General features: G+C 42.1%; 1 protein-coding gene across 1 annotated transcript in view; it reads right to left on the reverse strand.

Annotated features, from left to right (window-relative positions):
* LOC126188059 (uncharacterized) overlaps positions 1-25,468 on the reverse strand; it is a 63,725-nt gene extending 38,257 nt beyond the window's left edge. Inside the window, exons 1-2 of the mRNA XM_049929503.1 lie at positions 25,378-25,468; positions 6,252-6,356 (exon numbers count right to left, since the gene is read on the reverse strand). Of these exons, the coding sequence (XP_049785460.1) occupies positions 6,252-6,356; positions 25,378-25,422 (150 nt within the window). The 5' untranslated portion in view covers positions 25,423-25,468. The remainder of the gene's footprint in view (positions 1-6,251; positions 6,357-25,377) is intronic.
* Positions 25,469-26,223: the final 755 nt, after the last annotated feature.

A 26,223-nucleotide genomic window follows, 5' to 3' on the forward strand; every position in this document is an offset into this window, starting at 1 on the left:
GGTAACGTTAGGTGACTCACCCTGTATACTCCGCAAACAACCTTACAAGTAGCATCTGACGAAGATCGCTGGTAAAAAAAAAGCACTCCGTCTTCAGGCCATATGTGGCCCATCGGGACCATCCGACCGCCGTGTCATCCTCAGGAGAGGATGCCGATCGGAGGGGCGAGTGGGCAGCACACCGCTCTCCCGGTCGTTAAGACGGTTTTATTTGACCGCAGCCGCTACTATTCGGTAGAGTAGCTCCTCAGTTGGCATCAAGAGGCTGAGTGCACCCAGAAAAATGGCAACAGCGCATGGCGGCCTAGATGGTCACCCATCTAAGTGCCGGCCACGCCCGACAGCGCTTAACTTCGGTGATCTCACGAGAACCGCTGTATCCACGGCGGCAAGGCCGTTGCCAAGATCGCTGCTAAAGTGAGGACATAACTTGTGCGGCACCTCTTAGGATCCATAGCAAGTACGCATCATGCAGCTGAAGTTGGACACGTCTATTCGGTGGCGGAATGCTGCGCTCCTATATGGATTCATAGCTCCAATACGAACAAGCTTGATATTGTTCTAAACGACACTATGCGAACTATCAGCGGCACAATAAAATCCACCCCTACTGCATGGCTGCTCTCCTTGAGTCATATACCAACACCGGAGTCACAGCATAAAAATCCTATTATTAGAGAGTACCACAAGATTAAGTGGGGTAGGACGTCAAACGGGCCGACTTGGAGCAGGAGAGGCATCACAGGACATTTTAATTTCCAGTGTCTATACTTTGACAAATAAATTCATAAAACTTTGTCAGCATGACCAGGAAGGATTCAGAATTCACACTCATAGCAGTGGAAGTTCGAAAACATAACGAAATAATTTTCTCTACATGTGAAATTTCATCGTTTTTTTCACTTACTAATGGCAGCATTTGTCGCTGTAGGTACACTTTTCTTCATAAGTAAGAGAGATTCTTCGATGAATTTTGCACAGCATACAAACCATACTTACTGGTGTATGAAACTATAGAATTTTCCACATCTATTAAGAACTGTAGTAAAAATTAAGGTAATTAACTATAAAATTTGTGTTTTTTCTAAACATGAAGTTTAAAATATAACAGCTCATTCGTTTTTCGATAAATTAAATAAATTCTAGAGTTTCATACACCTGTAGGTATGGTATGTATGCTGTGCAAAATTCATCGAAGAATCTGTCTAACTTATGAAGAAAAGTGTACCTATAGCAACAAAGGCAGCCATAAGTAAGTGAAAAAATGATGAAATTTCACATGTAAAGAAAATTATTTTGTTATGTTTTCGAACTTCCACTGAAATGAGTGTGAATCCTGAATCCTTCCTGGTGATGCTGACAAAGTTTTATGACTTTATTTGTAAAAGTGTAGACACTGGAAATTAAAATGTCCTGTGATGCCTCTCCCGCTCCAAGTCGGGCCCGTCTGACGTCCGACCCCCCTTAACTTGCAACCACTCATACACAACGACATAGTTGGGTGGAAGAACATTGAAGTCAAGGAGACCAGCCCTAGACACTGTTAAAGAACCGACGAACTGAAAAATCAGTGACAAAGTTTCAACATGACAGAGAAGGCAGGAAAAAAAAAACAAGCAACTGTACATATAGTGGAAGATTGATTGTCCAAACTGAGCCTCACCCACATAAGAGCACACACGACAAATAACTGATTCACAGCTGATTTCAGTGCTCATTTGTGCGCAGCCAGTATCTTAAGAAACCCATGAAATCGGACAGAAAGACGCAGATTTTAAAATTATAAATATGCAGTAATTTCATGGTTCCTAAGAGTGTACTGAGAAAAGGCAAATTTGGTATTTATGGAGTCTTGTTGAATTAGAGGAGATTGTAATAATATGAAACGTCAGCGTATTTGCAGACTGCTAATGGTATCTGGAAGCAGATTCAGTTATTGCTACATTAATGTTCTGTTTCTTCCAGCAGAGGCCGCAGAGAGCAGTATGAGATTCAAATAACTTACAGGTTTTCTGCCGGGTGACGTCGTCGAACACCGCTGATGTTTCGACAGGAGCACACCCTGTCATTCTTAAGGTACGCATTTGTGCCTGGAGAATGACAGGGTGTGCTCCTGTCGAAACATCAGCGGTGTTCGACGACGCCACCCGGCAGAAAACCCGTAAGTTATTTGAACATTCAGTTCGCCGGGAAAAGTTAAGGTCTCACACAGTATGAGATTGTTTCCGGCCGTCAGTAGACGCGTTTTGTTTCGCGAGGTTAGATTCAAATACTGTCTGCTAGCTTTATTTACAAATTAGCATACTGTTTCTACATTATGATCTAATTACAAACTTAAATCTACAGATGATAATTACAGGTACTCGAAACTCTTTATCAAAGTCTAACTTCATTGGTTAGTTTCGAAAATGGCATTGGTGGAAATATGAAACACGCTTTTCAATGTTACAACCACTCTTCTGTTTTGTAGGTGTCACCACGCCAAGAAGCAGGTTATGGTCTGAAGTAAGGGGAATGCGACAGAAATGGCGCCATGGAGATTTCATACAATAATGGCTGTCAGGGACAAAATCAAGACTCTAAAGGAAGCAGCAAATGGTTTCAATACATCAAAAGCTTTAGAAAGCTGACTAGAAAGAATATAGACGTAAAAAGTGCATCACGTGAAGAATTAGGTAGAGAATCTGTTCTTCGCCAAGAAATTATAAAGGACTTTGTTGGTTATTGCCTATTGATGAAAAATAAGTTTTGTGGATTCACTCATAACGACGTAAGATCAGCGGCATATCAACTGGCAGTAATAAATGGAATCTGCAATCCATTCAGTGACCACATGGCCGGAAGGCTTTCAGTACAAAAGCGTGAAGGAACATCGTGTGCTCCAGCTGTCGGCTTTACACGAGAAGGTGTCATTAAATGTTTTGTACTTCTGGAAATCGAATGCAATAAAACGGTTCTTCAACGTTGACGGGTCTGGTCTTAGCGTAGTGAAAAAAAAAATTCCACCTGTAATTGTCAATAAGGGAAGAAAACAGATAGAAGCCCTTACTGCTGGAAGGAGCGAGAGTCCAGCGACGATCATCACGTGCATGAGTGCAGGTAGCAGCTTAGTGCATCCGCACGCACCAGTTTGACAGACAGACTAATGAAAGCTGCGTCTCCTGGAGCTATTGGAAAATGTCGTATATCAGACTGGGTACAGTCTTATCTGTTCACTAAATTGTTAACCCACTTCACTGAACCTACAAAACCTACAGCTGAATCCCCAGCCTTGCTCATATTGGGCAGACATTATTCTCATATCAGAAATATAAAGGTCCTAATAAAACGAAAAGGTAAACATGTAACCATCCTCTGCTTGTGACATGGATTTCAGCCCCTGAAGAAGACTTCCCGGGTTTCCCAAAAGACATATTGAAGTGAAGGAATAAGACAGGCACCACGAACAGGCGGTATGGACAACGCCTCGGGTCTTTAGGATGTGGGCAGACGAATGGCGCACTCTGTACCCAACAAGCTGCGGCGTGTAAAGGAGACCACGACCGTGTGGGGTTCCTCCATGCGGGCCTCTCCCAGGGATTCCGTTATTCTCTGTAGGCTCCGCATTGGTCACTCTTATCTGACGCATGGTCATCTGCTGCGTCGAGAGGACCCCCCTCATTGTCGCTGTGGTGCAACCATGACGGTGGCCCATCTGTTGTTGGAATGTCCTCTTTTAACCGCTCTCAGGCGTGCATTTAATCTCCAGGGTGATTTATCATCTCTTTTAGGTGACAATGTCTCTCTGGCAGATCGGGTTTTAAGTTTGATTCGCGCAAGCGGCTTCTATAGGTCCATTTAATTTTATTACATCTTTTGTGCTGTATCTTTTACTTTGTTTTGTGTTGTAATTCGACTCCACCCTAATCTTTTAGGCTGGACGTTTTAACGTGTTGCAGAGTGGCTGGCTCATCCTATTATTTTCGTGATCAGCCAGCCACAGTCCTCTGCTGTGCAGTTTTAATTCCTTCTGCCTTTGTTCTCTATGTAGTTTTGTTGCTGTGCTCCGTTTTCCGTGTTGTCTTACCATTGACCATGGGGCTTTTCTTGCCCCGGAATTTTTATTTTAGTGCTTCGCCTGACTGGTGGATGGTTCCACTGTGCTCTGTGTTTTTATGAAGCAAGGGACCGATGACCTTTGCAGTTTGGTCCCTTTAATCTTTAAACCAACCAACCAACCAACCTCTGATATTGGGGAGAAGTTCGGAAAGACATACATCAGTGTCCAGAGAGGTGCAGTAGCGGTCAGTGGACTGATATGGCCCGGCATATATTCACTAATCAGAGGTGTTTTCACGGAAGCTGATTTCATTGCAGCTGAAGACGAAGAAGAACAGGTTGCTGACAGTGTTGAAGTACTCTGTAAAGATGAAGATGATGACCTACAAACTTCTGGAAGGGAAACCGTTGGCGATTCCAGGAAAGGCAATAGGGGGCGAGCGGAAGAGCAGACATCAGATCCATCAACAACTGAAGCCGATATCAAGCCACAAAACATCTCTTCATTCCCAAGTGCAAAAAAAGAAGTCGGAAAGCACTTTCGGCTACTGTCCTACCAGTCTACCCTATAGAAATGCGTTAAAGTGTTCCACAGTCAAGAAGCAAAGTGAACAGAATTTACAGCAGAAGAAGACATCAATACAGATGGCACAAAAACGATCACCAAGTGAAATGAAGATGAAAGTTCTAGCGAGGTAGAGGAAATAGAAAGGCTATCTTCTGGCAGTTCAACTCGGTCGGAACCTGTAGGGGAAAAGTTCCTGAAAACGATGATCCAGACTGCCTGATTTGTGGCGGGGCATTTAAAGAGTCAAAATCTGGAGAACTTAAGAGTTCACCGTGCCATGTGTCAGGAAAGGATATGTTGTGCAGTGGTCGTAAGAATGAAGTATTCATTTGCGGCTTTTGTTAATGAAAAACTGTTAATTGTGAATTGTAATTGTGGTTTGTAGCTCATAAAAATAACCTTACTACAAATTTACATTACAATTTGTGATTTACTGCTAGGCGAGGTCAAAATATAGCCTAATAATTTCATTAATAAAAATATTAACTTGCAATGTTAGTTTCATATTACCACCCCGCCTCAAAATGGTCATAATTTATAGCAAGTTAAAAAATCTACTGTAATTATTGAACATATTCATTTTTCATGAAAATTATTATTGATCCTTTATCATAGATATATAAAGTAACACAGTGACATGTATGTTGCAACTTCCAAAGTTTAAATTTAGTATTTTGCTTTAAACGAAAAAGTATTTGGTATTACCTCCACTACGCCCCCTCATTTCGTGCGAGCGTTACTTTCAAAAAGTAAGTTACACGCGTCTTCCAAAGTTAAGGTCATAGCGCAAATAGAATGTGCATTGTCAGAAAAAAAAACACGTTCTGCGTTTCCTGCAACGCCCTCCTGTTGCAGTACGGATGGCAGGTCCAACACAGCGTACAACTGAAATGGCGCAGCTTATGGAAAGGTAGTCCAAAGTCGAAGTACTCGGGACAACACGATTCTTGTGGGCAAAAGCCTAATAATGAAAATCACAGTGACATTAAGGCAAGAAATTGGATCAAGCGGAATGTCGCATCCAACCATAGTGTAATGTTGCCAACAATTTGACCAAGGCCGCACAGACGTTGGTGATGCTGATGACGCAGAAAGGTCACAGACGACACAATCTGGGAACTGATTCACAGCAATTACAGATTTTTCAACAATGATTACGTTCACACACAGCGGTACCTAAATGTCCAAGGAGCGGATTTCTATCGTCGAAAAACTCAAGCATTTGTAAAATGTTCCGATCAATCTTTTTTACGGAGACTTGGTGGCTGAGTTGAAAAATAGTGTCATGTTTCTGTGTCACTACGAAGTGCAGTGTAGCAGTCAATAAAAGTTACTTGGCCTGCCAAAGTAACGCTTAACTTACTTTTTGAAGTACCTTCGTAACATCGCTCACAAACGAAAATAAATAATGGGACAACAAGAAGATAAAAAACTAATCAAATTTTTGTTGTAGATGTGTATTATATAAAGCATTCACTCTGCCAGTAATAGAAACGAATATCGATATTAGTTATTTTAGAAGGAGCACTGTTTCAGTAAGGTACTCAATTCTTAATTGCCATAGCTCGCAAGAGAAAATGTACACTAAGATTTTCAATATGGTAACAAGAAACCAGTTATATATCGCATCACAGCTGGCTCTTACCTTGGAACAATTGTCAGTGCAGATGATCTGACCAGGTTCACTGCAGCCAGCGTCTCGGATTTGCTGCAGACGTTGTTTCAGTGAAGAGGCCTCCGTCAGTACTGCCTGAAACATACATCACAACTGTTGTCGAGGAATCGAAGGACTTCGAGACATTTCAGTATCAAGCTTTTGAGGAGCATACCTGCATCATCCGGCACCGAATACGTGTATTTTACAGAGCGCATGAATCAGAAAATAAACGGATTGAGCGATTTCCTCTTATGAAGGTGCACTGAATAGCAGCAGACGCACGAAGTTAAATGTACTAGGCAAGAGCTTTGATACCTGCAGCTGAGTTCAACATTGATGTTCCTCGGTGAACCGCAATCAGTATCTACATCTACATTTACATCTACATCTGCACCTACATGGATACTCCGCAAATCACTCTTAAGTGCATGGCAGAGGGTTCATCGAACCACCTTCACAATCATTTTCTATTATTCCACTCTCGAACATTGCGCGAAAAAACGAACACCTGTATCTTTCCGTGCGACCTCTGATTTCCCTTGTTTTATTATGATGATCGTTTCTCCCAATGTAAGTCGGCGTCAACAAAATATTTTCGCAATCGGAGGAGATACTTGGTGACTAAAACTTCGTGAGAAGATTCCGCCATAACGGGAAACGCCTTTGTTTTACTTATGTCCACTCCATATCCTGTGTCATATCTGTGACACTCTCTCCCCTACTTCTCGATCACAAAAAACGAGCTGATGTTCTTTCAACTTACGCCGTTAATCCTATCTGGTAAGCATCCCACGCCGTGCAGCAGTAGTCCAAAAGATGACGGATAAAGGTAGTGTAGACAGTCTCTTTAGTAGCTCTGTTGCATCTCCTGTTTTGCCAATAAATCGCAGTCTTTGGTTCGCTTTCCCCACATTTTCTATGCACTCTTTCCTATTTATGTTGTTCGCAATCGTAATTCTCAAGTATTTATTTGAATTTACGGCCTTTAGGTTTAATTGATTTATCGTGTAACCGAAGTTTATCAGATTATTTTATCACTCATGTGGATGATCTCACACTTTTCATTATTTAGGGTCAACTGCCAATTCTGATCAGACTGATATCTTATCTAAATCGTTTTGTAATTTGTTTTGATCTTTTGATGACTTTAGTAGACGATAAACGACAACATCATCTGGAAAAAAGATAAGACGGCTGTTGAGATTGTCTTCTAAGTCATTTATATAGGCAAGGAGCAGCAGAGGGCCTATAATAATAGCCTGTGGAACGCCAGAAATCACTTCTGTTTTACCCGGCGTCGCCCCGCCAATTACTACGAACTGTGACCTCTCTGACAGGAAATCACGAATCCAGTCGCATAACTGAGACGATGTTCCATAAGCACGCAATCTGACTACAAGTCGCTTGTGAGATACAGTGTCAAAAGCCTTCTGGAAATCTAGAAATACGGAATCAATTTGAAATCCGATGACAATAGCATCCAACACTTCGTGTGGATAAAGAGCTAGTTGCGTTTCACAAGAACGACGTTTTCCGAATCCGTGTTGACGGTCTGTTAGTAGACTGTTGTTTTCGAGGTAGTTCATAATGTTCGAACATATGTTTCAAAATCCTCATGCGTATCGACGTTAATGATATGGGCCTGTAATTTAGTGTATTACTCCTATTGCGTTTCTTATCAGAAGTAATTCTGCAAACAGTTACTGCGGCTTGCTCATCCAATTTTGTAACTCAGCAAGCAGCTACTCTCCCTTGAGTTGCCCGCTTAATACTCTCTTTATCCCTACATTCTGAAGTTTGAAAAATTTGCACCTCACATCATACTCTCAGTTCTATTGAGTAAAATAGTGTAACTGTGTAGATGAATGGGGCGTGAAAAGGGCAGACAGAACCTGAAAATTTAGATAAATATGCATGTTATACCTCTCTTTAAATTTTACTCTTTTTAACCGTATTCATTTCGAAGAGTCCCAGAAGGGGTTTTGATACCCACGATGTTTATCTTCCTAATTCTCCACACGCACATTCAAAAAGAAATTCTGTAGAACGTCCCTGCTAAGAATACGTATTGCGTTTTTTAGGAGCAACAAATAAATATGTTACGCAACATTCACAAAACGTCTCCCACGCCATAAGATGTCGTCAGCGTTCTAGCCTAATCGAGAATGTGTAGACAGGATGTTTCAGAGGAAAGTCCGCAAGATCTCGGAAATTTCAATGCGGTGTCACACACTTGAAGGTGGAAAGCAGTTTGCTAGCCGCTGCTGGATCGGCGTAACACTGGGCTTCGTGAAACGCACTATACAAGTTGGAGTCCCGTATGTAGCTGTGGGCTTTAATTGTGTAGATACTCTATATGCATCATAATGCTCGGTGAAATGGTTAGTTTCTAATTTAATGTGACGTGCATCTTCTGAAATCAGAGTGTACTTGAAATGTGTGACTGAAACGTCCAAACGGAACCACAAGCCGTACGTATAAGATGTTAAAGGTCGTGTTTCCTTAAGCGACGAATACAGCCTCAACTTGACAACAACTTGGCTCGGTGCACTCATTATAAACAACTTGGCATTCACGGTAGAATCAATTGTGCCTTAGCGGAGCCATCCGACAGACAGCAGCTAAGGAATTTTTTATCACTGGATCAGAATTCCTTCACTCTGATGGCTTCTAAAGACATCCGGCCTACGAAACAGAGAGGGCTGCGTAACTAGTAACAGCAGTTGTATATGAAAAGGGTTTGATAGTCTCGTTTTATGAGGGACGACAAGAATTGCATGTCCTGACCCTCACGCTCTCCAACGGCACCTGAATCATGTAGTGAAATGGTAGAACAAATGTAGAATTCCATTTAATCCACAGCAAAGCCAAGCCAGCACTCAATGATACCATTACCCTTATTTCGCCTGCCCATTTTCAGCCAACCCATTCCTCTTACTAACGTGGTTAAGTACTTAAGACTACGGAATCTAATCTGGAATACACACCATCTAAGCATCCAGGAGAGAGAACGAAACCGACCAAAACCACTAACAGTCTTACCTACCCTTATCTTCACCTATAAATTCCTCATTGTATCATCTTCATTAATGACCATGTTGCCTGGACCTCCTCCCCTCCTAAAGTTAACAGATTTCAAGAAATACATTCTAAGGAAAAAAAAGACAGGCACACAGACACACACACACACACACACACACACACACACACACAGAGAGAGAGAGAGAGAGAGAGAGAGACGCACCACGACGGAATTACACTAATGGAACGGAAATCGATAGATGTGAAATACATGTACAGGCAGACAAATGATTACAATTTCAGAAAAATAATGGACGATGTGTTCAACAGAAATAAGTTCACAAATGTCCGCCCCTGTAGCTGAGTGGTCAGCGCGACAGAATGTCAATCCTAAGGGCCCGGGTTCGATTCCCGGCTGGTTCGGAGATTTTCTCGGCTCAAGGACTGGGTGTTGTCTCATCCTAATCATCATCATTTCATCCCCATCGACGCGCAAGTCACCGAAGTGGCGTCAAATCGAAAGACTTGCACCCGGCGAACGGTCTACCCGAAGGGAGGCCCTAGTCACACGACTTTTTTTAATTCAGTTCACAAATTGAGCGTGTGAATAACACGTTGGACCTCTGGCCCTTTCGCAAGCAGTTATTCGACTTGGCACTGCTTGACAGAGTTGTTGCATGTCCTCCTGAGGGATACCGTGCTAGATTCTGTACAACTGGCGTGTTACATTGTCAGAATCTCGAGCTGGTTGTTGCGCCCTGCCCGTAATGCTCTAAAAGTTCTCATCTGGGAAGTTGGAGAGAGTTCCGGGGACTTTACTGGCACAATGTAGGGTTTGCTAAGCACGAAGACAAGCAGTAGAAACTCTCGTCGTGTGCAGGCTGGCATTGTCTTGCTGAAATGTGAGCCTAGGATGGTTTGCCACGAAGGGCAACAAAACGGGGCGTAGAATATCGCCAGAGCACCACTGTGCTGTAAGCGTGCCTTCAGATGACAACAAAAGGGGTCCTACTGTGAAAAGAACTGGCACCCCAGACCATAAATCCTGGTTGTCGGGCCGTATGGCGGCCTACAGTCAAGTTGATATCGCGTCTCCAGACACGTCTTTGCTGATCATGTAAGTAGGCTGTTTATGTTTTCTTATTGGCAACGTTACGTAGCGCTCTGTATGAAAATCACTGGCTGTGCTGTGTGCAGTCTGTGGCTAGTTTGCATTGTTGTCTGCCATTGTAGTGTTGGGCAGCGGCAGCTGGATGTGAACAGCGCGTAGCGTTGCGCAGTTGGAGGTGAGCCGCCAGCAGTGGTGGATGTGGGGAGAGAGATGGCGGAGTTTTGAAATTTGTTAGACTGGATGTCATGAACTGATATATATATATTATGACTATTAAGGTAAATACATTGTTTGTTCTATATTAAAATCTTTCATTTGCTAACTATGCCTATCAGTAGTTAGTCCCTTCAGTAGTTTGAATCTTTTATTTAGCTGGCAGTAGTGGCGCTCGCTGTATTGCAGTAGTTCCAGTAACGAAGATTTTTGTGAGGTAAGTGATTTGTGAAAGGTATAGGTTAATGTTAGTCAGGGCCATTCTTTTGTAGGGATTATTGGAAGTCAGATTGCGTTGCGCTAAAAATATTGTGTGTCAGGTTAAGCACAGTCATGTATAAATGTTCGAAGCGGACGTTTCATATGTCGACCCTTAGCCAAGGATACCTTACTGGAATCTTCTGATTTTTTCCTTGTAGTCTGTGTAATTAGTGTAGCTTTTGTTTATCGCTAGCGCGTAATTGTAGAGAAAATCTCCTTTGTAGTTGCAGTTTTTCATTGTTGTACAGTAAAACAGTTGTGGCATGCATGTAGATTTGCACCAAGTATTTAGCAGCTGCAATTAACTAGATATTATTTTCAGTGCTATGTTAATGTGTTCTCTTATTTTTGCTCTTCAAATTGTGCTTTTCTGTGTTATCGTGTGAAATATTGTCACAATAATGGCGTGTGAAAAACGTAACACTAGGCTCCAAAGTAAACTGAGAAATAATAGTGACGACGAGCGTAGCTTATCAGCATCACTGTGTAGTGAATTAACAGACATTCCAAGTAGTAATTTGGTAACTGTGCATAGGGAAATGGAGCGGGCGGCAAATAATGGTGTAGACAGTGAAACAGGTTGTGAACAGGGAAGCATTATCGATCGATCGGTCGGCAACAGCTCGCCTCAGGAATCCGAAATGACAGGACACAATTTTACAAATACTGTACATTCAGGTTTTGCGTCCTCATCGTTTTCTCAAATAAGTCAAGACACATTTTCAGCTTGTCAAAATGTGAATGTTGCCGGTGCAAATGCACTGCCGAAAAGCGTAGAGGAACAGATTCCAGACACTAATGCATTGTTATTACAGCTAATGCAACAAATGGAACAAAATCAGAGACAAACACAGCAACAGTTAGACACAATGGAACAAAATCAGAGACAAACACAACAGCAGGGGACGTTTCACAGTCAATTTGATATCGTATCTCCAGACACGTCTTTGCTGATCATTAGGGCTCAAATTTTAGTCCAGTCAATGAGATTCCAGGTCGAAGGCGTGTCTCGAGACTCTCTGGATAGCGATGGGATATCAACCTGGTTGTCGCTCGCCACAGAGCCCAAAAAAACAGGTATTCTGGTCTGGAATGCCATTTTTCATGTCAGAACTCCTTTCCTTGTCATCCGCATCATCCTTACATCACAATGGTACGTAGACGATATTCGACGCCTTGTTCTGTTGCCCTTCGTGGCAAGCCATCCTGGGTTTACAGTTCAGCAAGATAATGCCCACCCACACGGCGAGAGTTTTACGGCTTGGCTTCGTAGTTGTCAAACTCTGCCGATCAATGCCAAGAGGAATAACTTCTTGCCGCGCGGGATTAGCCGAGCGGTCTGAGGCGCTGCAGTCATAAACTGTGCGGCTGGTCCCGGCGGAGGTTCGAGTCCTCCATCGTGCATGGGTGTGTGTGTTTGTCCTCAGGATAATTTAGGTTAAGTAGTGTGTAAGCTTAGGAACTGATGACCATAGCAGTTAAGTCCCATAAGATTTCACACTCAACCGAACATTTTTTTGAATAACTTCTTGTATAAGAGCCAGAGGTGGACAAACGCGTTACTAACTTGCTCAAATTGTGAAGCTGTTATCGTTTGTTTGTCTGTACATGCCAATTTATGTCCCATTCGAATAATTCCTTTTTGGTGCGTCTTTTTTTTTTAATTTTATTTTTAATAAAGCGTTTCCCCAACATATAACGTTCGACAGATGCCTTTGCCGTAATTTCAATGACGAAGAAAATAAAACGTACAAAATGTTTTAATAGAGGCATAGTCATTTGTTTATATCAATCCGCGCGGGTAGCCGTGCGTGTAAAAGCGCCAGTTCCGGGACGGGGAGGTACTTGGCTGGTACCCAAGTCTCGCCATGCTTCAAAATTCCAAGCCATTTAGGGAAACGTTCGCACTCTTTCACTTGGATGTCATAACCGACGCAGACAGCTGGGGTGGGGGTGGGGGGTGGGGGGAGGGAGAGAGAGAGAGAGAGAGAGAGAGAGAGAGAGAGAGAGAGAGAGAGAGAAATGATGGCGGTCACCCCTTTTAAGTCTACTGTTCTGTTCAATTTTACCATACAAATCTACTGTTCGGGTCAATATGACCAGACATAAAATGCTGAAAAAACTTGAACTCACACGTATTTTTCGTACATTTGTAAGTCATCGACAGTGTTGTATTACTGTACGTTGTTAATGATCATAGCGATAATAATAATAGTAATAATAGTAATAATAATAACAATAATAACAATATTCATGCATCTAAAACAACACAAATAGGTGGGCAAACTAAAATCAAAGAAATAGAGAAACAAGAAAGGAAAATTCTCAGGAAAATTTTTGGCCCGATACAAGAGCAAGGAATCTGGAAGAAGAGACCAACATCAGAATTATATAAATACACAGACAAGATTACGGATACAATAAGGAAAAAAAGAATGCAGTTCTACGGACATATCCACAGGACGAATGAAAACAGAATTTCAAAGCGAATTCTTAAAGTCATCAAGTCAGGCAGGGGAAAAACAAAATGGATGAAAGAAGTTGAAGAGACAAGCACACATAACAGTAAACGATGCAGAAAATAGAACTGAATTCAGGAACATCATGAAAAAACATAAATTTGACACCACAACACAGAAGAGACCAGGATGCAAATGGACAGCGGAGCGAAAGAAACAACACAGTGAACACATGAAGAAAATTTGGGCTCAGAAAAAACATAAACAATCATCATAAAGGAATTCAAGTTCAAACGCTCTCTTAAATGGGAATAATCGAAAATAATAATAATAATAATAACAATATTACACAAAACTTCACTAAAATTATTCAATAAGTAATTCAATTCAGTTCAATAAGTAATGCAACACTTTTTTTTCTGAAACAGGGGTTGTTTTATTCAGCATTGAAATACACCAGGTTAATCCCCAATCTTTTAGCTACACAACACTATTTTTCAACGTAATCTCCATTCAATGCTACGGCCTTACGCCACCTTGAAATGAGGGCCTGTATGCCTGCACGGTACCATTCCACTGGTCGATGTCGGAGCCAACGTCGTACTGCATCAATAACTTCTTCATCATCCGCGTAGTGCGTCCCACGGATTGCGTCCTTCATTGGGCCAAACATATGGAAATCCGACGGTGCGAGATCGGGACTGTAGGGTGCATGAGGAAGAACAGTCCACTGAAGTTTTGTGAGCTCCTCTCGGGTGCGAAGGCTTGTGTGAGGTCTTGCGTTGTCATGAAGGAGAAGTTCGTTCTGATTTTTGTGCCTACGAACACGCTGAAGTCGTTTCTTCAATTTCTGAAGAGTAGCACAATAAACTTCAGAGCTGATCGTTTGACCAGGGGGAAGGACATCGAACAGAATAACCCCTTCAGTGTCCCAGAAGACTGTAACCATGACTTTACTGGCTGAGGGTATGGCTTTAAACTTTTTCTTGGTAGGGGAGTGGGTGTGGCGCCACTCCATCGATTGCCGTTTTGTTTCAGGTTCGAAGTGATGAACCCATGTTTCATCGCCTGTAACAATCTTTGACAAGAAATTGTCACCCTCAGCCACATGACGAGCAAGCAATTCCGCACAGATGGTTCTCCTTTGCTCTTTATGGTGTTCGGTTAGACAACGATGGACCCAGCGGGAACAAACCTTTGAATATCCCAACTGGTGAACAATTGTGACAGCACTACCAACAGAGATGTCAAGTTGAGCACTGAGTTGTTTGATGGTGATCCGTCGATCATCTCGAATGAGTGTGTTCGCACGCTCCGCCATTGCAGGAGTCACAGCTGTGCACGGCCGGCCCGCACGCGCGAGATCAGACAGTCTTGCTTGACCTTGCGGCGATGATGACACATGCATTGCCCAATGACTCACCGTGCTTTTGTCCACTGCCAGATCACCGTAGACATTTTGCAAGCGCCTATGAATATCTGAGATGCCCTGGTTTTCCGCCAAAAGAAACTCGATCACTGCCCGTTGTTTGCAACGCACATCCGTTACAGACGCCATTTTAACAGCTCCGTACAGCGCTGCCACCTGTCGGAAGTCAATGAAACTATACGAGACGAAGCGGGAATGTTTGAAAATATTCCACAAGAAATTTCAGGTTTTTTCAACCAAAATTGGCCGAGAAAAAAAATGTGTTGCATTACTTATTGAACTGCCCTCGTAGGTATATTAGGAACAACAGACATTTCCACTGTGGTATCGATAGCTACGATGCCACGGAGCAGGTACAAGTTCTCAGGTTGGCACTACGACACCGACACCGACGACAGCGCCCTCTAGTCCGCGCTGGGCAGCTCTACGAGCGCCGCTCCGGATTCAGCCTATTTTGATCTCGAGTAGACGACCAGGCAACATTGTTTCTGTTTCATAGCGGGCGAGCCGCTACAGATTATGCCTGTGTTAGCTTTGATACATCCGGCTTCGCACCTACTTACTCATCTTTACCAAAAGTTACGTATATGTCATTGACTAATATTCTCTATCAAATGTTCTTTTACGTTAAAAGCAGGACCGAGATTTTTACCTCACCTGCTCCTACTCGATTCCTACATTCGGCCTACCCTTCGGTTTACAGGAGCAGACCCACTAAAAAGTCATTCTCAACAACCGTCTGTCGTCGGCCCATATCACTTTCTTTCCTTCTTACTCACTGCAATTTGGGCAGAAGTAGGTGACGTGTGTTTAGCATACATGTGTATTACACTTTCCATACAACATGTTTGGGTTTCCTGTCGTTGCTTGAAGTACAGAACTTACAGCGTGCACGTTTAGTAGAGTTTCTTGTTGTTACTGGTTTAGCTACACCTGCCACTCCTTCAGGGTCTTAGATGTTCCTGACCATTCAAAGAATCTTCTCTTCTTGGAAAATGCTTCCTTGACGCAATGTGCTCTGCAATCAGTAATTTTCCGAGTTCCTCCAAAAATATTCTCCTTCTAGTCAATTTTATTACATTTCAGTTAGTGTCGATCGAAGTCCACAAGATATGCATTATAACCAGCAACATCAAGAATATTGTAGTAAACTATCATGGGCCATCAACTGACTTTTCGTTTGCGTGTCTATGTACCCGACAGCTGATCGAATGTGTCTAGAGTCCCTTTGGTTGAATTATAATCTACAATCATTTTTGGTTTCTTATTAGCCCTGTCACTTATTTCCCCGCCATGGTGGGGAGTGCTCGTTAGTACGACATTCTTATTTCTCTTAGGAATGTAATTGAGCACCGTTGTGTCATTTTTGAAGTAAAATGAAGAGCTGTGAACCTCCTTGTTGGTCCTATTTTGTGGAAGCTCTGGCTTATTTTTAGGTATGGTTCCTAACATTGTCAGTTTCCATTTCAGGAGCAGCTGTCCCAAATTGTATACGAAAAAAACTCACGTGTTATATTCTAACCTCGCAAATTAGAAGTAAGATCAGCAACTACTTTCATTTCCTGATTTTTTTTCTGGTGCTGCTCCAATGTCCTTTCCTGTACAAATTTGGGCTTTCAGTACATACGAAGATTTGCTGTCACACAGAGTCCATATCTTGATCCCATATTTTGACAGATTGCTTGGAATGTGCTGCTTAAACGGACAGCGGCCTCTAAATGTTACCAGTTGCTCGTCGACGATCATATTTTCCCCTGGATTATACTGTTTAGGAAGGACTTCTAACCACTTCTCCCAGTCACTGCGAATTGCGGCGAGTTTATCAGTACGTCGTCTTTCCTCTCTTGTGGATTTCTTATCAAATCGCAAGTCGCGCGACATTTTACAGAATGTTTCTAGGGATATGGTTGATCGAAATATGTTCCGCCCAGTATCCTTGTCCAACAAACTTTTTGTAGGTTCCCTATATGAGCGACGTACACCCACAAGGAATAGGAGTTCTAAGTACGCGTGAAAAAGAGAATCACCGTTGTTCGCCATTGTTTACCATATATTCGTTGCCCTCAATATTTCAGGTCTTTGTTATTTCATTCTGAAGTGCTGTAAAAAATAATACTTCAAATGAATATTTTACATCACTTATTTTGCTTCTTGCATACCTAGTGATTCCTGGGTGACGTTCGAAGCAGGTAGGCGGCAGTGTTGTGTTGGTAATTGCAACTGCCATTCTGTGTTCCCGTTTTTAGAAACAGGAGTCTGTACACTACTTTGAACAGGCTGTGGACTGTCTTCAGTGCCGTCAGAACAATCGCTTTCAGATGCAATACTGACATGATCTTCGAACTCGGAATGTGATCTTTCGTCTGTTGAGCTATTTATAAATTCTTCCAACTCAGCGTAAGTCAGTGATGTAATGACCATGACGTGACAATTAAGAACGATTACAAAAGATAGAGAACACAAACTGAGCAGAAACAATCGATAATTCGAACAGTTGAGAAGTCGTAACGACAAGTCCATTGTTGTAATGCAGAGCCTTTGATGACTTGTTGAATGTTGAAAGTAAGTACGAACAATGAAAGCAATTTCTACTACAAAATATGAGACAACCAGAAAGTACCTGACTTTAGACTATTCGTATTAATGTTGGGTCGCACTGACCTGGATATTACTTATGTAACTCTCAAGGCTTCTGACCCGATGAGTTACAATATTTTAAAACTTTTCCAACCACATACTGTCCTTCCATTTTCAGACAAAATGCCAAATTTGGTAAAGTTATTTTCATATAAGAAACGAAATTTATAACCAATTCGGGTCATTAAGCAACCCATGCCAAATCCATAAATAACCATGCCGATCCCGCATATATGTGGGACAAAGCCACAAGAAAAAGAAAAAGGACAACCTAGTCATTTTTTTACTGTTTTTTTGGGGGGGGGGTAGGGGGAGAGGGTCATGATCTATTGGACCAGCGCCTGCTCATATCCGTCACCAACCCTTCTTCCCCCCCCCCCCCCCCCCTCATTTTCTTCATTTTCTAGAACCGGAGCTGCAATCAATCCACACACCCCAACCGATTGAGCAGCGAGGTGTTCGATTGTGATCCGTCGATCACCTCTAGCGAGAAAGTCCGCGCTTTCAACATTGCAGGTGTCACATCTGTGTGCGACCAGCCGGCACGAGGGAGATTGGACAGATTTGCGCGATGGTGACAGATGCCTCGCCCAGCGGCTCACCGTGCTTTTGTTCAATTCCAGGTCTCCGTAGACTTTCTTCGAGCACCTATGAACATCTGCGATGCTCAAGTTTTCCACCAAAAGAAACTCAGTGGCTGAAACGCACTACCGTTATAGACGCCGTTTTGGAGGCTGCGTGTAGCGTGGCCACCTGTCGGAACTTATGAAACTACAGGCGCTGCAGCAGGAATATTCAACGACGTCCCACATCAAATTCCGCATTTTTTTCAATCGAAATTGGCCGAGAAACAAAATGTGTTGCATTACTTATTGAACGTCCCTCGTACTTTGCGCCCACAATCACAATATGCCTAGTTTAATCCGTATGACTTTTTTAACGTATGGGAATTTTTTAAAAATCTGTTTACGATTAAGGAAAGACTTTCGCTCCGGCTTTGTAAATTCAGTTTCATAAAACAAATACAGGCACGTTTACCTTAATTTACATAACTATCTTAGGCACTGGGCTGATTTAATTGTTAACGAAAATCATTTTGTATTTAAAAAAATTATATTAATGCTTGATGTCTTATTACACCTCCCTTGGCTGTGACCTAACTCAATTCGTTTGGTTTCGCAATTCACTTTCGCGTTTCTATTTTTGGCCTGACGCTTATTTCAATCTGTTAACAGCTCGCTTGAGGGGTTATATCTCTGTTGACGCCTTAGTTTCATTTGTCTTCAAAAGATGAGGGAGGAGGCATCTGAATGAGACTAGTATAACTATCGGTTAGCACCATATTTACAAGGAAATATCACCCACTCGACCTCGTATTTCTTGGAGAAAAAAGCCGTACATACAAGTTATCAGCCCCAGAATCGACCCTGCTCGAAAATTTGGGCCATCATTATGATATACCGGTATACAGTTACCACCTTCGGAAAGTACAGCTTTTAAAAACGCGCTCATCGTTTGTCTGTCACTCGTTCTGCCCCACTGTTCCCACTTACGGCCCGAGCAGGAAGTACTGTGCAGTCGCGTCGGTAAGAGCTTTGCAATTATAATGTCAGTGAACTCGCAAGCGGTAGTTCTGGACTGGGTCTCCAGGAGCGGTACACTGTGACGGCGAAATTGCAATGTTTGAACGTCAAAGAACAACAGCTTCTGAAGAGCGTGACTGGTAACCATCATTATAAGTGGCTATTCGACTAACGCAAGTACAGGGCAAACGAAAGCCTAAGGGGCTTATTTCTTGCTATTACTCATAGCTTAGAGCTGCACTGCAGAAACAATAGACAGCTTCACGACGCAAGACGTGCTAGATATAGAGCAAAATAGTAGACTGACGTTAACCGCTTACTTACTGGAGGATGACGATGACGAGAATGAGGTTGTCCTTTCAGCACAGTCACATTCGTCGACCAGTGCCGTTGGTACAACGTGACAGGAATGAGAAAAGGAGAAAGTAAGTGATGATGAAGCGTGTTTTCGAGATGTAATATCGTTCCATATCGCTTTGCCCCCAATCTATGACAAAGGAGTATATGAAACGAGGTTTCGCCTTTTGGAAAAGTGAAAAGAAGGGGAATCTGTTGTAACCTCTCCCTCACTTATCGACCTTAATGACAGTGAAAAATTAAACCGCGTGTACCTAATGGAAATTTGGGAAAAGCAATCGTCACCGAAGTTAAAGTCGGTAAAGAGGGAGGAAAGGGTTACATCTAAATGAAAGGAAAAATGCAAATGAAACTGGTGGAAATTAATTTTGAAAAGGGGTAAAGTTAATAAAGAAAGTAAATGTGCGGCCGTTACGTTAACAACTAACTAGCGGTAATTAGATATTTGAGATTTGGGGGGAAATTACGGTCGCCAGTCCTAAGGACAATTACTATTGTAACTGAAAAAGAAAGGTTATTACACATATAATTAGCACTAGAAGCATGGCAACTGAAGGTTGACACGTATAGTGTGAAAACTGAAAGTTTGTCAGAAGTAATAAATTTCGCTACACTCTGACTTAATTTAGCAAAAGAATTAATAAAACAGGAAAATCGAAAGTTAATTTAGTGACTGAAGTTAATAGTGAGCTTTCTTTCTGAAGCACATCGAAATTCAGTAAAATACGGTTAGTCTTGGACTACCTCAACAATCATTTCAAAAGCTACTTGAATCTACGCAATTTAGAAATAAGAGATTTAACTTTGAACTTGAATTAAATGATTCTGAACAATTAACAAAAGTAAAATTTAGTACGTACCACGCTGAGCTGCAGTCACAGGTAAGCTAAAATACGGTAACAAAACTCGCACTATTAATTTGTGCTTGTGTAATCTAAATATTGTAGCCAGCTATGAATACCTTAACTGAACTTTGAAATTAAAGCAGTGAAATAGAATGATGCTGGCGTTTGAATTTCAACGACACTAGCGTTCATTCCAGAAAAACGAAGGGACCCTGCTTGGTAATGCAATTGGGACAATGAGCAACAAAGGTTCATGCTACGTTGCTGTAATTTAGTTATGAAAATGGAACAGTTTGAAAAGCTGAGGTCTGCCATACAGTTCTAAAACCTTACGTGCTTCCAGTCTTCCTTGTTGGTTGATTGAAGGTTTGAAGCCGTCGATCGAGGAGGTGGCGACAGTCACTCATTGTCGGCCGTCGCTGTTGCAGAAGCTGGATGTTGGCGCGCCTTCTTCTCGACACGGTCACCAGGCGAAACGGGCTCTTGATGTGCGCCAGCTAATGCTTCCCGTCCGCGACACCGTGTCAGAAACTATCATAGCAAGTCGAGCGCAATTACATGCTGCCCAACCCCGAAAGCGCGGCAACTGGCGGGAGCGTCACACGACACACCTGCTCCACTGCACCACCCCAGCCAGACTCCCCCTCTGCCCGCGCTCCACGCGACAGAGTTAACACTACCAAAGATCCTAAACACTTTGGTTCTCCAAACGACCTATCGATGTATTCGTTCGATAGCATAGTTTTCCCTAGGCCAGACCCAGCGTATAAATACAAATAATATTCACAAAACAAACCAACATAAATGCATAAATGTATATATACAAACAGTAAAACAATTACAATATATAAAGAGACAGAAATGTCATATCTTCAGGTGACAAAATAAGGAAAAAAATTATAGTACAACAGATGGAAACAGGAGGATATGCATTTCCGGCGTTACACTGTCTTTCAGGACCGTCAGGAGGAACATTTGTAACACTTTCATGCCGATGTGCTCTTTGACCATTTATTATTGTATATATACTTGCTTTTATCTTTAAGTAAATTTGTATGTACACGATGTATGAATTAAGTTGTTTCTTTTGCTGCATAATCAATTATGTATATTATATAAATATCTCTGAGGGAATGTTAGGGAAACGTTAGGTTTTTGTCAACGAATAAGTATCGTTGGAATAGCGGCGTCTCTGGACGCGGGAGGATGTTACGTCAGAGCGCGCGCTACACGGAGAGAGAACTCTGGTGTGAGACTTGGTGGAGTGCGGACGCATGGATGGTGCGCACTGTACTGGAGGAGTGATTGTTTAGCGGCACGTGGCAAGTGATGAGCGTGGGCGGTGGAAATATTGGCTGCAGCAACATCAAGAACCCGCCACGCCAATATCATTGCCAATAACTCCCGTGCTCGCTAATTATCATGGAAAGGAGCCAGCAGCAGTATCGTCGTCAGCAACTTCGTCACGGCGAGAATGGACTGAAGTAAGATTGCTGCATCACAGCTTATTGTCAACTAGTTTTGTAACGGCGCTACTCAGCTTTGTGGTGTTTTGAGAGTGAATAATTATCATAGTTTAATCAAAAATGTTACCCGTGACTCTCCTAAAATCATTCACCAAGTAGGTTCCTGTCCTGTCCTATTGCTACAATAATCCGAGTACCGTTTATGAAAATATGAAAATTGCAGTGCCAGTTAATTTTGCTTATGAACTAAATGATTCAGTTAGATTAAAGATTTGAACTTAAAGCATTCAGTAATTTCAGTCTCACTAACTTTAAATTTGAACTTTAATCTGAGGCGATCTAATTGTTGCAAATAGTAAATCAACTAATCAAATTAAAATGATACCTGGCACTATGAACAAAAGCATTAACTAGAATCAATGAGTGAGTGCAAATATCAGTGATTATTGGCATTTGTTGTTAGTAAAGTTCTGGTTAACATTTTGACCTGCAGTCGTGCTAAAGTATAATAATTACCTTTTGATACAGTAATTACCAATTTCTACTTCACTGTTCAGAAGTCAATAGAGTTTCTTTTATTTTTTGCCATTTCCCAAAGTTCATTTGAAAATAGTAGACGTTACTGTGAGGTAGCGCCATAGTCAAATGGTTCAAATGGCTATGAGCACTATGGTACTTATCTTCTGAGGTCATCAGTCCCCTAGAACTTAGAACTATTTAAACCTATCAAACCTAAGGACATCACACACATCCATGCCCGAGGCAGGATTCGAACCTTCGACCGTAGCGGTCGCGCGGTTCCTGACTGTAGTGCCTAGAACCGCTCGGCCACGCCAGCCGGCAGCGCCATTGTCACTTACAACAGTAAGTAACCATTAATCTAAGTGTTACCTTGTATGTTTTCAAAATTTCAGCTCTATTAGGTAATGATACTTCGAGTGCAAACTATTTTATTTCTCGCTTTATTACGTAAATATTTCAATTGTTTTTGCTAACGTGCGTGCAGCCCTCTGTTGCTGCGCGTGTCGAGTAATTCTTGACATTGACTGTTCGGCTCATTAATTCAACACCTACCGAACAGTAATTTTGCCCAATTGGGCTGGCGACCGTATTTATTTAGCTATAATTATTTCAGTAACTCTTTATTATTTTGCTCCAATCCACGTGGTATCCCTTCTCGTTGGTACTGTACGTGAATGATAGCACAAACCTTTCGAACAACCATAACTAAATTTTACAGTAATTAAGTAGGCGGATAAGTGTCCTAGAAGGCATCTTGATGTTAACCTCCCCCTCATTTATCTACTTTATATTGAATCTTCAGAACGATAGCCTTTTCAAAATTTTATTACAATTGTTTGGGCACATGATTACACGGTCATATATTTCTAACATTGTCGATAGAAGGGAAGGGGGACGTTACACATTGAATTGTTTAAAAAAAAAGAGACCTGTACATCTGGAGCAGATACCTTGAAAACCAGGATACACATCAACAAAAGCTTTCCAAGATCAACGCGATATGTCAACACACATTTAATAACAAGATGAAGATCCACGACTGTAATGCACAGCATTGGGGCGTTCAAGCCGCAATGGAGGTTGGTCTAAGAAAGTTTAAAACGTCTGCTGCGTGGGTGCACGCTTTCAAGAAGAAATGTGGTATTGTGAAAAATAATTCACGTTAGTACAGTTAAAAAATCTGGGTAATGAGACAGCAACACTTTCTGCATGTGAAGAGTATGTCGCTAACACTAGAGCTATTAAGGAAGCGGTCAGTAGACAGAATGTGTGCAATATGGATCAGAATAGATAGAAATGGATAGAAATAACGTCCGGTCGATTTCTTGCCAAAAAAGGAAAGGAAGATATCGACATAGTCGAGCAGCCCATCCAGTAATACGACGCATAGCTACACAATAATGCTAGTGCTGTCTGCAGAAGGACATTTGCAGTAGTATCTGTTTGTAGTTTTAAAAGAGCCATCTGGAACCTTTGGGCCGCGAATCAAAGTTTGTCTTAATGCGGACGGTAATTTAGCTGTCGCCTCATCTTCTGGAAAAGTCAACGAGGCACATTTACTAAAGCGGCGATAGAAGGTGTTTTCTGAAATCGTACAAGATGACAGCAGAATTGTTTCAATCGTGGATTCATTTTCCGGCCGCAAAGCTCGTGAACGCATGAAAAGAACGGAGGAGAAGACAGAGTAGTTTCTGTATTGACGATACCACCAGGTGGAACAAGATCATGTCAGCCGCAGTATCTATTTGGCTATCGCATTCAGGGGTTCTTTCCGCTGGGTTATCGTCTCGACACGACTTCTGGGCTTAGATAAGATTTCAGCCAGCATAACAACGTCCTTCAAATGCAGTCTCTTCTTTACAGGCAGTTACGTGGACCAGTATTTCGACAAATCTTTCAGAATATTTGGTGTCATAGCGGCTACATCAGGGACCGGCCAGACGCCTTTGAACATTTACTGAATACTGTACTGACGCTACTAACATGCTTTGTTCATTGTCAACGTGCGCGGTTATCAACATATAGTTGGTGGCAGAGATCAGTTTCTTTAGAACATTTTCTGTGCTGCGATCCACAAATGCAATGTAAATGAATGAAACGAATGAGCTTGTCATTAAAGGAGTAACGTAGCGCTATTTATTAACTTTGGTGTTGTACCTTATTTTCTTTGGATTGTGAAGCTGACAGTATTAAAGTGAAGTACATCTGTTGGAGTTGCAGTGTTCTTTAACAGGAAGGCATTGGCTTTCACTTCGCTCTACTGTACTTCGCGTTCGGGCATTAAGTGTGTGCGGTGAGACGGAGCTAGTGACAAACAAAATGGTTCAAATGGCTCTTAGCACTATGGGACTCAACTGCTGAGTTCATCAGTCCCCTAGAACTTAGAACTACTTAAACCTAACTAACCCAAGGACATTACACACATCCATGCCCGAGGCAGGATTCGAACCTGCGACCGTAGCGGTCGCGCGGTTCCAGACTGTAGCGCCTAGAAGCGCTCGGCCACCTCGGTCGGCTAGTGACAAACAAGCGACGAAAGTGCGCGTTTATAGGCTATAGTTTCAGAAGGTCATAACTGTGTTCTGTCGGGAAAATGGCCAAAATTTTCGCTCCGGATCGATTGCTAGGGTTGGTAAATTGCACGTGCGTTCTTTGCTCCTGAAAATACGAGATCGAGTTGGTGATGTTTCCTTGTTAGGACGAAACAAACGCTGCCGTGAACGGTGAGAACAGTTTGTTAACATAATGCATAAAAATGTCAAAGGTTAGTGAAAGGTCACTTGATGAAAAACTTTGTACTCGGGTACATTATTAATCTTAAAATATTGCCCTTTGCCTCCACAAACTACAGAAAGAGCGTCTTGCAGTGTATTATTGTATCTGCCTCTCGACAATAAAGTCTGGTTGCTCTCTAAATAGAGAGGCTAAGCAACAGCCAGCGATAGTTTGAGAAACGATATAGCGCATTCATTACCTTCGACGAGACCCATTTGCTATAATGTGAAGTCAAAGAAGGGACTAAAATATTTTGCTCTTAAAATTTTAAAAAGGGTTTAAAAGAGTAATCGGCCGTTCTATTGATGGTGCTCTCTACTGGAGAATAGAATTCAGAGGGAACCAAGCAACAGCAGTGCGCATAGCAATACTGAGCAGAATGTATAGGAAATGTGACAAATTAATCTCATAATGCTGCATCCAAATTTTGCTTACCGAATATACGAGTAACGCCACTATAATATAATAAATCCGCTCCATGTTGCGCTACACACAGGATGCTGCTAACGGACAGTAATCTCTCCACAGCTGTTTGGTACAAAGCTTATCAACATATATCCCACAGTCTTATCTCTCAGCGAAGTCGTTTATCGCGTGGGAAGAACCGATACAAAGTTGAGAACAAACATCGAATACATTTTATTGCGCATACATAAAGAGATTACACAAGAAACACTCCATGGCCCAGCAGCCAGCTCCGTTGATGATGATGATGATGATGATGATGATGATTATGACGACGGTCATTATCATAATGGTGATGTGGTCTTTAATTCGAAGACTGGTTTGATGCGGCTTTCCACGCTTCTCTATCCTGGGCAAGTCTCTTCATCTTTGTAATACTACTACGTCCTTCATCCTCTTGAACCTGTTTATCTGTAGTCAACTCTACAATTAACCCCCCCCCCCCCGCTCTCTCTCTCTCTCTCTCTCTCTCTCTCTCTCTCTCTCTCTCTCTCTCCCTCCTTCCCTTTTATGCATGACCAAACTGCCGATTTCTTGATGCGTCGGAATGTGTTCTATCAAGGATCCCTTCTTTTCGTTATGTTGGGCCTCAAATTTCTTTATTCTCCCCGATTACGTTCAGACCCTTCTCATCAGCCAGTCTGTCTAATGTTCAACACTTTCCCGTATCACCGTATTTCATATGTGTTTATCACCTGTCTGTACCGATTATCTTCGACATTTCGCTTTCGTGCAATGCTGTATTCCAGGCAAACGTTTTCAGAAAAAGAGTGCGTAATAATTAAATTTATATTCCACATTAACAAATTTTTCTTT

Source organism: Schistocerca cancellata, chromosome 5, assembly GCF_023864275.1.
Source record: "Schistocerca cancellata isolate TAMUIC-IGC-003103 chromosome 5, iqSchCanc2.1, whole genome shotgun sequence".
In the NCBI taxonomy this organism is placed as follows: domain Eukaryota; kingdom Metazoa; phylum Arthropoda; class Insecta; order Orthoptera; family Acrididae; genus Schistocerca; species Schistocerca cancellata.